Raw genomic sequence first — 12,278 nt, forward strand, 5'->3', positions numbered from 1 at the left:
CCTAAGCTGGCAGTATGGCTCAGAGGGGAGAAAGGGCTGATTGGAGAGTGCTGGTGTGTCCCCAAGGCTGCTGGAGCTGGAGTGGCACCTTTGTGGGCAGTGGGTTTTGAGGGGAGCTGAGCCAAGCTGGGCTTCACATCCAGCTCCCTTCCCAGGCTCTGCATGTGGTGCCACAGCCACTGAGGCTAGTGATGGCAGCAGGGGTGAAGGTGGGTCCTCTTGGCTTTGTAGTTGGTCTCATGGCTGCAGGGTAATTTTGTGGCCTGCCTTTTCCTGCCTAAGTAGGGAAAAAAAAATTAAAATAGGGAAAAAGAGGTTTTGGTAAATAATCTCATGGGGAGCAAAATATCCTTGAGGCTGAGAGTGGGAGCTGGCCAAGGCAATGCTGATTGCAAGCCTTCCCGTGCAATTACAGATAAACAGTGTAAATGATAGCATGATGAGCACACAGGACAATGTTTGTCTCAGTTTTATTATCCACCAGTGCTAGAGAATTTTAGCTGAAGCCGGAGGAGAGCTCCTGGAGGAGGTTTCACTCCAGAGCAGGGTGAGGATGCACATGGCCACGTGCTGAGGGCAGCTGGGGGACCAAATCTGGCCTCCGGTGAAGCTGTGGAATGAAAACATCTGTGGACTGTGTAGGTGATATGGAAAGCACTTGCTGCTTGCCCAAAAATCAGAAGAAATGGGGCTTACACTGAGACATAGGGCAGGACTGATGTCCCCTTGCACCCATCCTGCCCTTCCCAGCTGCTCTTGGGGCTCCTGCCTGCCTTGGTACATGCAGCCAAATTTCTCTGAGCATCCCTGTGTCCTCCGGGATGCAAAAGCAGAACGAGGTGCCCCAGTGGCAGCCAGCCACTAGCTGAGCATGGCTGCCCTGTTTCAGTGCCCAGCCCCATTTTGGGGTGCCCCCACCTGCCGTGGGGCTTCGGCACACTCAGAGATGCAGCTGGCAGGGCACCCAGTCACTCCAATGTGCCGAGCTGGCAGTGGCATCTCACACCTTCACTATTTTTAAGTCATCTGAAATGGTTTTCAGTTTTTCTTTTTGTTTTTGTTTTTGTTTTGTTTTTTTTTTGCAGTGGCAAATCTGTGATTTCTTCTGTTCCTTACAAAACATGTTGGTCTGACCTGCCGCTCCAGAAGGTGAATGACAAGGAGTTTTATTTAGCCTTAGTGATGGGAACATTTAAAAAAAGGTTCCTCTGTTATATTTGTTTTCGTTCCTAATGGCAGGAGACAGGGACAGGACAGTTCTGAAAGGTTTTTTAACAAATCTGTAAGTCATGGCCCATTACCCTGGGGCTGCTGATTAGATCCAGATTGTTTCTCGCACTGCTTAGGGACGGGTGCAGTCCACACTGGATGCTGTGTGCATGGATCTCTTACACATCTCAAAGTCCCAGGCAAAGGTGTTGGGAAAAAACCCTTTTCTTAGGTGTATTGACTGTTATATCCCCACAGGGATTTTTCCTCAGTGTATCCAGGCAGCCCCCCCATGCGGAAGGCCGTGCCCCTGGGGATGTGCAGGCTCAGCCCTGTACCCACTGGTTGGCACACAGGAGGGAGGCACTGCCCCCCTGTCCCAAAATCCCTCCTGTCCCAGCCCTGAGGGTGGCACTAGAAACTATGCCCCCCTGTTAGTTCACTATTTTGCTTTTTGATCCATTTCGAGGTGGTGGTGGTGCCAAGTGGGTGCCCCGCCGAGGGCTGGGGGTGCCTGCTCTGGTGGTGCTGCTGGAGGGACCCTTCTGCCATGGCCACCAAAGAGCTTTTGGGTTATAGGTGCCATCCAAAAGCAAGGCAGGCTTTTTATTACTGCTTTTTGGCTTTTCATAACCATACTGTAGATTTCTGATATGTTGACAAATTCAACTGGGTGACACTATTTGTGGCTTTCAGGAGTGTAATTATGGCTTCATTGTGTGTTGCTGCTCTCAGGATTCAATCTGGATTTCTAATCCTATACCCTTTTTTCAAAATCACATCACAGCAGCTCCTTTCCTCCTGCCTCTGATCCATTTTCAGACCAAAAAAAAAAAACAACTGAGAAAGCCTGCATTTATTTGGGGAGGGAACAGGAGTTCAGCATGGATTAGTGGGCATGCCTGTGCTGTAGTACAATCTGATTTGATACTTCTGCTCATTCTAATGAGCAGGGTGATGCTAAAGGATGAACTCTCTCAGTGATTTCTCTGCAACGCTTTTTATTTCATCAAGAGAAAATGGAGGCTGGACTCAGTTCCTTCAGTGTTTAATAATGTCCATCAGAACCACATGCCCTTTATTTAAGCTGCAGTAACAATTAGAGGGTCGGTGGTGTTAAGAAGCCATGGAGTCTGGCTCTGAGGAGTGTTCATTGTGGATCATTAAATTTGGAATTAGTGCTTAAAAGGTCAGAAATAAATATTCTGTTTATATTTCGGGGATAGTAAATCTAAATGGATGCTGTGTTTGCACATCCTTGTCTCTGCTCGTTCCTGCTGAACTGAGTGAGGCACCGCTCCATTTGGTTTAGGCAGCAATCAGAGTGTCTGCAAAAAAGCCCAAGCCCAAAACCAACCCTGGTTTCATTGATCAAGGGCAGGAAAATGATCTGCTGTATTACATCTAATTATAAAACATCGATATCAGATGCTAAATGCACTTACTTTTTCAGAGATGCTATGTTGCTAGTTTACAGTTTGCAATCTCCTGGCTTTAGCAGTAAGCAGGGGTATAGGGAGGTGCTGCAAAGGGACATGCCAGAGGTCAGATCCTTTTAACCTTTATTGAACTCCTCCAGATCCCTGGCTTTTAAATGCTCCTTAATAAGAGCCAAATTGCTTTATGTTTTCCTTCTGCCTTGCCCGGGGCTCTTGGCTCAGCAGAGGTGTCTCCCTCTGCCCCACTTCCCTGCCTGGTGCTCCAGCCCCAGTGGAGCAGGCTGGAGCTGCTCTTGGTCACTGGTGGCCAGCTGGGTCCTTTCCAAAGGTTCACAGGTCTCCAAGACACAGCACAGCTTGGCTGTGGGAGGAGGTGGTGGTGAGCTCCTTGCGGTGATGCAGGCATCCCTCACACCTTCATGTTCTTCAACATTTGCTGACTTTCCCCCATGGTGGAAGCAGCAGTAGCTGTTTGGTTAGACCTGCGTGGGGGTTTAACCCAAAGCCTTGGGCTGGTGCTTCCCTCATGTCTCTGATACCCACCATGCCAAGAGGTGCCAATGCTGGAGAGTGAGGAACTGGGAGACACAGGTCTGTCTCCTGCTAGATCCTCCCAGGCTGTGGCCACAGTGCTCAGAACCCTCACCTGTGGTTGCAAGCATTGCAGATGCCATCAGTGCATGAGTGGAGCTGGTGGTGAGCACAGGGAAGGAGGAGCAGAGCTTCTAAAGTGTGTCAGGTATCAGGCTGGTCTCCAGCCACCAGTCCTGGCCTCTCACTGATGCTCCGAGGCAGCGGCATCCTCATCAGCAGCCGGCAGCGCAGGGGCTAATTACCTGGCATCATGCAGGGTGGGTAAAATCTCTCCTGAAGTCCTTTATCATCTGCTCCAGTCCAGAGCTGGGTTTGATGAGTCTCCTGCTGGTGTGCAGAGAGAGACCAGCCACATTGCAGGGGGTGAGACCTGCCCAGCTGCTCCTCCTGGGGACACAGGGCTGGATCTTGGGACTGTTTGGTGGGGTTCTGTACTGCACCCACTCCCAGCAGGAAAGTGTCTCAAACTGCATATTTATTTCCCATGGGGTAATAAGCAGCTTGCCAAATGATAATGACTTTCCCTCACAGCTGATCTGTACTTCATTTGACCTGGTCCCTACTTTGAAGTTTTCCCGTTTCCTGAGTGCAGCCGGAGTCTTTTTGTTTAATTTGCATGAATTCTACATCACCCACAATATAGTGCAAACCAGAAGAATTAAGTGCTGGCGAGATCTCCTAACAGGCAGCAACAGTTTTATTGCAGATGCTGGAGCCTGTGATTGACTGGCCCATGGAGAACAGGACTGAGGATGCAGGAGGATTGGGAAGAAGCGATCTTACAAGCCCTGCCCTCCCGACCGGAGAGGCTGTGTGGATTTTTGGGAACAATTTGCCATTTCTGTGGTCCCTGATGATGGCTACAGCACGGGGGGAAGGTCAGGAGACCGATGTTCCTGGTGAAGATGTGCAGCTCGATGCGAAGGATGAGGAGCCTTTGGTTTGGGAGGATTTTCTGAAACCCAAAAGGAGAGATGCACACTGCAGCCTTGGAGAAAGGTCCGCTTTCTTTTTTAATAATAAAGGGTGACATGCAAGCTTTATTAACAAGGCACGTAGGGGAAAAAAAAGGCTCAAGGGATAACCCTGAAAAAGTGGCGCTAAATGTGTCATTTTTATGAAGCTGATTTTGTGAAGGGTCCCTACATGCTTTGGCAGGAGATTGCAGCAGGTTTACAATAATTTGTAGAAAGATAGAAATGTTTTCACCCTGAAGTGAGAAGAAGGGCAAAAAAACCTGCCCTGTGATGTTTCAGAGTTGTCTTCTGAGGTGGAGGCTGGCAGAGGGACGGATACCTGTCACTTTGGGTTGGGAGAGATGGGGCTGGTTTTGAACAGCCCTGGACTTTGCTGGGGGGCTGATGTGCAAACCAAGGAGCCAAACCCTCTGTCAAGAGCCTGGATTCAGACACAGTGGGAAAAGCTGGATTTTCACCTCCATGGAGTTCAGTATGAAAAAACCAACCCCTCGAAATAGCTGAAAAGTGGGAAGAAAGAGTCAGATCCTGGGTGTCTGCCCTGAGGCTGGCCAGGACGTGGCTGTACTGATCCCAACCTCCTGGCATAGGCCAGGACACATCTCTCCCACCCCGGGGACCTACCCCAGCCAACATTCTCTGTTTCTCCATTAGTCCACAGCAGTGGTCGTGCCCAGAGTCACTGCAGTCCCTGGCACTTGCATCATTTCCTCTTAAACCACCTTCAGGTCCTCCAGGGTTTACTTCTGTTCCTAAGACAGAGAGTGAGCAGTTGTCAGAGCAGTGTCCTGTTCCTAATAGGACATTTGCTAATGGGGAAGTGACCGTCCCACCCCCTCCACTCTCTAGGTCAAGAAGAGTTGTACTGACATTTGTACATCTGTTGTGTTTAATTTAATGGAATTAGCAGTCCTTAACCACACCCACCGCTGAGGAAACAACAACAAAAAAAGTTTAATATTTCCCTACTGATTGCTCCATTCCAAGTGTGTCTGTTGTTATATTAGTATTTGTGTTGCTAAGGCAGCAGTTAAAAGCATTTTTCAAATTAGGCACTGGTAAGCTGCATGCCAAGCCAGGACTATCTCTTTGATGGCACTAATACCAACAGTCCAGCATCTGGAAGGCAAATCCCCAGCCCAGAGGACAGCAGAGTTTCTCTCCTCCAAGAGGAATGCAGGCTGAGACTGCAGACTTTACGCTGGGTGTTATTCGGTGCTTCCTGTTATCTTGATTTTATTGTTTATTCCTAGCACAGAAGCTGAGGGTCTGATCCTGACAAGCGTGAGCATCCTTTATTCATGTTAGGGTGGGCAAGAGGCAAGAATTGGCAGGGAGGGCCTTTCCATACCCAGCTCTGGACATGGAAGAGAAAGGCTGGGCTCGAGGCTGGGCTCCCCTTTGATTTCTACAGGAGTGATGCTGATCAGTGAGACAGTAACGGGTTGTTTGCTTCTGCCAGAATAATGAAAGAGATGAGGGCTGGCCTCTCAGTGAAGCTCTTTATGAAGAGCACACTTTCATGGGCGCCAGCCAGCCTTACCTTTTCCCTCTTTTTTGTGCTTCAACTTTGGGCCTCATTAAGAGAAGGAGCAGATCCTTTCCCAATTAAAATGTTGACATGCCAGAGATGCTCCCCTTCCCTGTCGTTTTACCTCTGTTTGTGAGTGATTGCAGGATGAACTAGAATTAAATCAGGTGAACTTCGATTGAATAATGCAAGCTGTAAAGCAGCCCTCCATAAAAATCTCATTTCTTTTTTATTTTTCTGTTTTGATCCCCTATCCTGCATGGAGATAACCTTGACAGATAAGAGGAGAGGTCATGTAAACTGCTGGTCTGCCTCGTGCTCTGGTGGGACTGTGCTGGTGCAGGCAGGGCTGGCAGGTCTCACCGAGGGTGCAAACCTGCAGGCCAGGGAAGCCCATTTCCTATCCCTGTGACCATGTCACTCCTTGTTTTGTCCAAAATCTGGAAGTAATTACCATTAGTTGTGCTGCTTTGACTGGTGTGAGGGATCCAAAGCCTGGGAATGGATGCTGCCTGGGACTGAGCCTGCAGGAATGTGTGAACTTGGGGGTTGTGTCTTTGTGAGTGACGTGGTACAGAGCATCCTGAGAGGAACATGGGGACAGCATCCTGAGCAGGGAGACAGACCAGGGAGTCTGCACCCTACTCCAGTCCGTCAAACATAAATCATGGGGAATTTGCTTGTTGATGGATTATTTAAGTTGTTTTTTTGTGGTTTTTTTTAAATCAGAAATCAGTAGCAAAGCTCCTGGTAGTGTTGGTCCAAAGGGGGATTTAGCATGAGGTCTGTGTCTGGGTGGCAGCAGTAGATGAGATGGCAGGACCTGCAGTGTTTCCTCAGCCTGCAGTGGAGTTTTATTGGTACTGGGTCAGATATTCCCTGTGGATGGCCCTGGGTATCCCCTGGCCCCTGCAGCCTGGGCCATGTGGCTTCAGGGCTCTGAGCATTTCTAGCTCTGTCATGTACGTGTATATATTGAAATCTGCTCGCTGTGTCCTCCCACGCACCCAGTCCTCACACAGTTTTCCTGGGTCTGGGATGTACACACAATGGGAAGAAGCTAATGGAGGCAGTGTTTGGGGTAGGGGGTCTCACACTGCCGCTGGGCATGGTAGCAGGGCTGGGGACATGGGGATGGAGCCAGCTGAGGCTCTGGGCTTGCTGGAGCTGTTCCCACATCTGTCAGTGCAGGGTGATGGAGGGGGCTCCCTACTGAGCAGGAATTGTTCCAAAACTGGCTCTGATCCCTCGTGCCCTCTGTTGCTTGATTTCCTTCAGAGCCTGTTTGTGGGGCTGGGATCTCCCGCAGGGCTGTTGGGGGGAGGAATGCCGTGCGGTGGCATCCTTCCCTCTGGGATGGCAGCACTAGGATTGATGGGCAAACACAGGATCAGGCGCTTTCTGCAGCGTTTGAAGTCTTGGGCATTGCATGTTTTAAAATATATGTGTTAATTTGCTCGCGAGCTGTAACCATCAAAGTCGTCCTGCAGGACTGAGGATGCAGGAACTGCAGGGACCAGTAGTTTGTGCAGTAAATCTCCGGCGTGACTCTCCGGCAGTAATTACTATCTGAAAGTAATAACTGAGCTGTGCTGAGTGCTAGGCCAACTCCCCCGGCTCGCAGCTCCTTGCATGTTTCTCTCTGGGAGGCTCCTGTTTGGTAAATTAGATATTGTGCTGTATTTCAGAAAAGGTCACACTTAACCAACGCTGCCTTTGCTTTATTATCTTGGCAGAGCAGCGTAACCTCTGCCTGGGTACGATTGGATTTCACATTGGGCTCTGCTGCAGCAGCCGCGCTCCCTGCATCCTGCCGTTGTGATTACGTTAGCAGCAGGCTCTGCTTTCCTTTATTTATTGAGACATTAAAGATGCATGCATTTATTTTTACCATGTTCATAATTGCTGTAAAAACAGGCCATAGTATCCCAGGGTGGCTCTTTGGGAAAGGAGAGCGGCCGTGAGGCTGAGGTGAGGAGCCACCGGGAGTGAGGAGGCAGGACAGGGCTGTGGGGGCAGGTGGCTGTCCCTGTCCCTGCTCCTGTCCTAGGGTGACACTGCTGTCAGCCCAGAGGAATGGGCGCAGAGCAGAGTCTGCCACTTCTGCTGCTCGGGCTGCCTGATGGGGCCAAGGAGCATCCCCAGGCCAGGGGTGATGCTGGTGGGAGCCCCGGTGGGTTCCCTGCAGTTCTGAGGGGACTTGGGGTGGACAGACAGACTGGGGTACCGGACTTATGCAAAGAGAGCAGCATCCTACAGGGTACTCAGAGCCCAGGAAGGATCCCAGCCAGACCATGGAGATCCTACCATGTCCCATCCTATGGCTTCCACTGTGACTCACCAGGCATCTCCCACCACATCCCACTATGCAGTTGCCTTCAGGTCCCACCATGCAGCTCCTATCACATCCCACCATGCAGCAGCAACTGCATCCCACCACACGGCTCCTGCCATGTACCACCCTGCATCTCCCACCATGTCCCACCATGCAGCAGCCACCCCATCCTACCCCACAGCTTCCACCATGGCTTCCTGGGTGGTCACACCCTGCTCTCTTCCCCACCTCTAGTTGCTTTTTCTGGTTCCTTACTTGATATGAGCATTATAAATCTGAGGCTTTGTAATCTGAGGTTAAAAGAGGGTGTTTTAAATGCAGAGACTTAGTGGGTTCTGCTTGCGGATGATGAATCCATTGACTTTCTCCTCTGCTTTCACTCCCCTCCAACTTTTAAGCATTTCACCCATTGTTTGCTTTTTTATTAATAACAGAGTCCACTGTCTCTGCAAATGAAATTATGTAAAACAAAGAAAAGTGCTCACATTAAATTCTCTGGCAGGGGATTACCTTGCTGGCATTTACATATCTGTGCAATAAATATTTTAACATGTTAATTATACACTAATAAGAAAAATACCTTTTGAACTTTCAGTCAAATTGACACACACAGAACGGAGTCCGTCAGGGAATTAAAAGCAATTAGTTTTGTAACAGAGCATAGTCACATTGTTTCTTCTCTGCAAATTGTTCTGTGGTCACCAGCCAGCCTTTCTTTTTTTTTTTTTTTTTTTTTTCCTGAAAGCTGGTGGGAAGACCAGCAGGGACTGGAGTTTTCCATGTCCAGCTCCATCCCACTCGCTGGAGTCTGTCCCGTGCCAGAATGCTCCATCCCTCCTGTGGGGTTTGTTGGTGGCTTTTGTCCTGGACCTGCAAACCTGGCTGTTCCCTGTTGTGGAGCAATCAGACTTGTAACCACCTTTTCTTTTCCTCCTTCCAGACTGAAAACTACTCCTTTGATTCCAACTACGTGAACAGCAGAGCTCATTTAATAAAAAGGTATGTAGGCTGACTTGAAAGCGCTTGGGTTTGCCCAGCCAAATCCTGATTATTTAATGTTCTTCCTTACTGCGTTAGATACTACTTGCCTTTTTTAATATGCAAAACATTTCAGGAGTAATCATGTGATTTTAAAAACAGTATTTACTTCCTATTAAGTCCCATGGCTCTTGGTTTACAATAAAGGCAAGTCTTTTTCTCTTCTCTTTGGCTCCTTCGCACCGGGAAGTTGCAGGGAGTTGGGTGGAATGCTGTTACCCTGACAACTTTCAATTTCATAGAGTTTATTCTATCTGAATGCACAGGAATAAAATGATAGATTTGGGTGGTGAGATCTCCCTGCCATTTGAGGCAGGGGAAAAGAAATAAAAGTAAGTCTCATTTGGGGGCAGGCAATTGGTTTGGATACATGCTCACTGTTTTAGTTTGAATACGGAGGCAAAACAGCACTTTGCTGGGCTTTTTTCTTCCATGGGTAAAAAGGAAATAATCAGTTCAGTTGCAGCCTGGCATTTACTCTTGGGGGAGTTTAACCCTTTGGATAAAGTGCTGCCTCTAGAGCTTAGCCGTGGCAAAGAAATGTCTCTGGGATGTTAATGCTGGGGTTATCCAGTTGAACCCTGCTGAACTGTGCTAAACTCGAGGCGAGCATCCCCTGTGGGGCCTGTGGCCAGGCTGGCTCTGCCTCTCTGGCCATTCCTGAGGCAGGGAAAGGCACTGACACAGCTCAATCGATCCTCCTTGGGCAGCTGCCCTGTGGGGCCATCTCCTTGTGCAGGATACAGGGCAGGAGGTGGCTGCAGCTCCATACCCACCTCCCTTCTGCTCCCTGGGGACCCAGCAAGGTGTGCGGTGGGTGAGCTGGGACCAGGACTGTGCCTGGCGGGTTGTCAAGGGCTCTGCAGCCCCCATCGTGGCAGCAGGGGTGTCACAGAGAGCAGGAGCCGGCCCTGAACTCTTGAGATCTGATCTGAGCAGCAAAAAAAAATCCAATTATCTGTCTGGCTGAGATCCCATTTGTTTACACCTTCAAACTAAAAGAAGTAAGGGAGCTGGGAAGCACATTGTTCCAGCCGCTGGGGTTCAGCTGGCGAAGGGCAGGTGTATTTTCCTGCGTGGCTCACGACGTTTAACGGCTCTCAGGTGATGGCCAGAGGGCTGGTTTGTCTGTGCCACGCTCCTCACCAGACAGTGCAGGCACTCTGAAAAAAACCCCTCCAAATCTATTAATCTTTCCTCCTTCACACCTCAGATAAAGGCGAGCAGTGCTCCCGCCTGCCGCAGCAGGGCTTACTCCCAGGCTGTATTGTTTGGGAAACGCTGCTGCTGCCGGTTCCCTGAGACCTGCCCATCCTTTCGAGAAGTGTCAGCCACGGAACACGGCGTGTGGCTGCTGCATCACGCTCTGCTTCACTGCAGGGAAGATAAATGCCTGGTAACACGGGTTGCCTGCGTATTACGAGCTGCAGCTCCGTGTAGGACAGCGTTTCCCCTGGCTTTCTACCTTTGTCTTGTATCTCAAGTACAAGGGGTGCCAGGAACGTTGTGCAGACATCTAAGAACAAAAAAATATTTTCCTTAACACACTGTGGCATCATTTTCATCCTTTGCCTTTGTGAAGATGTTGTAGTTCTTCTGTCTTTGGTGAGTGAATCTCCTCAAATCCAGCACTTTAATTAATCTATTTGTACTTTTCCTGTGTTGCCTGCCTGCTTCTCTTGCTCATCTACACACACACAAATGAACTGTAGATTTGTAGTGCTTTCTTAACTTAAAATTCTTTGATGTTGTCTGGAATCAAAGTCAGTGGCTTCAACAGGGACATTTTTATTTAAAGGGTAATGTTTGAAGGTTTACCAATTTATATGTATTTCAAGCTCCCCCCTTGCGTGCTTTTGCAAAGCATCAGATGGTAGGTGGTCTGCTTGGTTTCCGTGGAGACGCAAAAGGGCTTTTCAAAGTAATGAAAATCTCCAGCTCTTTGGGGCTTTGAAGCACAGGGCCCTTCTTTCACCAGCGTTTCACACCAAATTAGCCAGTGAGAAAGTTTGGGGCTGTGGGTGCAGATGGATCTCCCCCGATGGGTGCAGATTTCCCATGCCAAGGCTGGCCGTGGAAGGAGGCACAGGATGGGTAGCCCCAGGGACACCCTGGTGGCCATGCCACCTGAGACTGGCACATCCTCAGATGTCCCTGTGGCTCACTGCATCTGACTGGCATGAGGCATCACCCCTCACAAGGCAGCAGGAGGATCCCCAGTGCAGCCAGAAACAAAACTCCTCTATCTCTGCAGGCTCTGAGGCTTCTGGGGAGAGCTCGCTGTCAGAGCTGGGTGCCATGGGGTGATGGAGCTGCTCAGCCTTTGGAGAAAATCTGGGGGCAGCTCAGCCCTTGGGTCCCCCCCATAGTGGCTGTGCTTGCAGGGGAGCTCCACTACGTATCAGATCTTAAAGTTGTGTGAACTTGGACCCAGAACCACCAAGTTATTTTTAAAAATAAGAGTAGCATCATCACAGTGAAAAGGAATGACCATTTCTAGGAAGACTTTTGTTTTCAAACTTCAGGTGATTAGGATTTGGCCTATAACCTAAAATCTAGGGCTTAGATCCTGTCTTAACTCCACTATAAGGTAATATGACTGTTATTATATGAGCCTAGTTATAGAAACAGCTTATTTAATGTATATATTTTTATTCTCCAATTTTATTCTCCAGTTCTGCTTCACTCCCAGCTTCCATACTGTCCACAGCAGCTCAGCCCACCACCTTGCCCTGCACTCATGGACAGCAGCAGCCTCTGAGGCAGTGCAGGCTGGGTGCTGTGTTTTGGGGTGCAGAGGTGCTGAGCAGAGGTGTCCCCTGGGCCCCCTCCCCAGCTCTTTGTGCTGGAGGAGCAGTCTCAGCCCTGCCATACGGTGCTGGGGGTACCAGGGGACCCTGCAGCATGTGAGGCTGAGCAGTGGCAGATGGGGGTCACTTTGTGCCACCCAGTAAGTCACGGCTGTGTCTCCCCCAGCAGCTCCACATTCAAGGACTTGGAGGGGAACAGTCTGAAGGACAGTGGCCACGAGGAGAGCGACCAGACGGACAGCGAGCACGACGTGCAGCGGGGCCTCTACTGTGACACAGCCGTCAACGACGTGCTGAATACCAGCGTCCCCTCCATGGGGTCCCAGGGCCCCGAGCAAGGTGAGC

General features: G+C 49.8%; 1 protein-coding gene across 2 annotated transcripts in view; it reads left to right on the forward strand.

Annotated features, from left to right (window-relative positions):
• Window positions 1-12,278, forward strand: part of PCDH19 (protocadherin 19) — a 58,257-nt gene that overhangs the window by 18,273 nt on the left and 27,706 nt on the right. The window contains exons 3-4 of one of the 2 annotated variants that reach the window (XM_051630481.1): window positions 9,026-9,084; window positions 12,100-12,272. In XM_051630481.1, coding sequence (XP_051486441.1) covers window positions 9,026-9,084; window positions 12,100-12,272 — 232 coding nt within the window. The remainder of the gene's footprint in view (window positions 1-9,025; window positions 9,085-12,099; window positions 12,273-12,278) is intronic. The other variant, XM_051630482.1, reaches the window with a different exon arrangement.

This window comes from Apus apus, chromosome 12 (assembly GCF_020740795.1).
Source record: "Apus apus isolate bApuApu2 chromosome 12, bApuApu2.pri.cur, whole genome shotgun sequence".
Taxonomy (NCBI): domain Eukaryota; kingdom Metazoa; phylum Chordata; class Aves; order Apodiformes; family Apodidae; genus Apus; species Apus apus.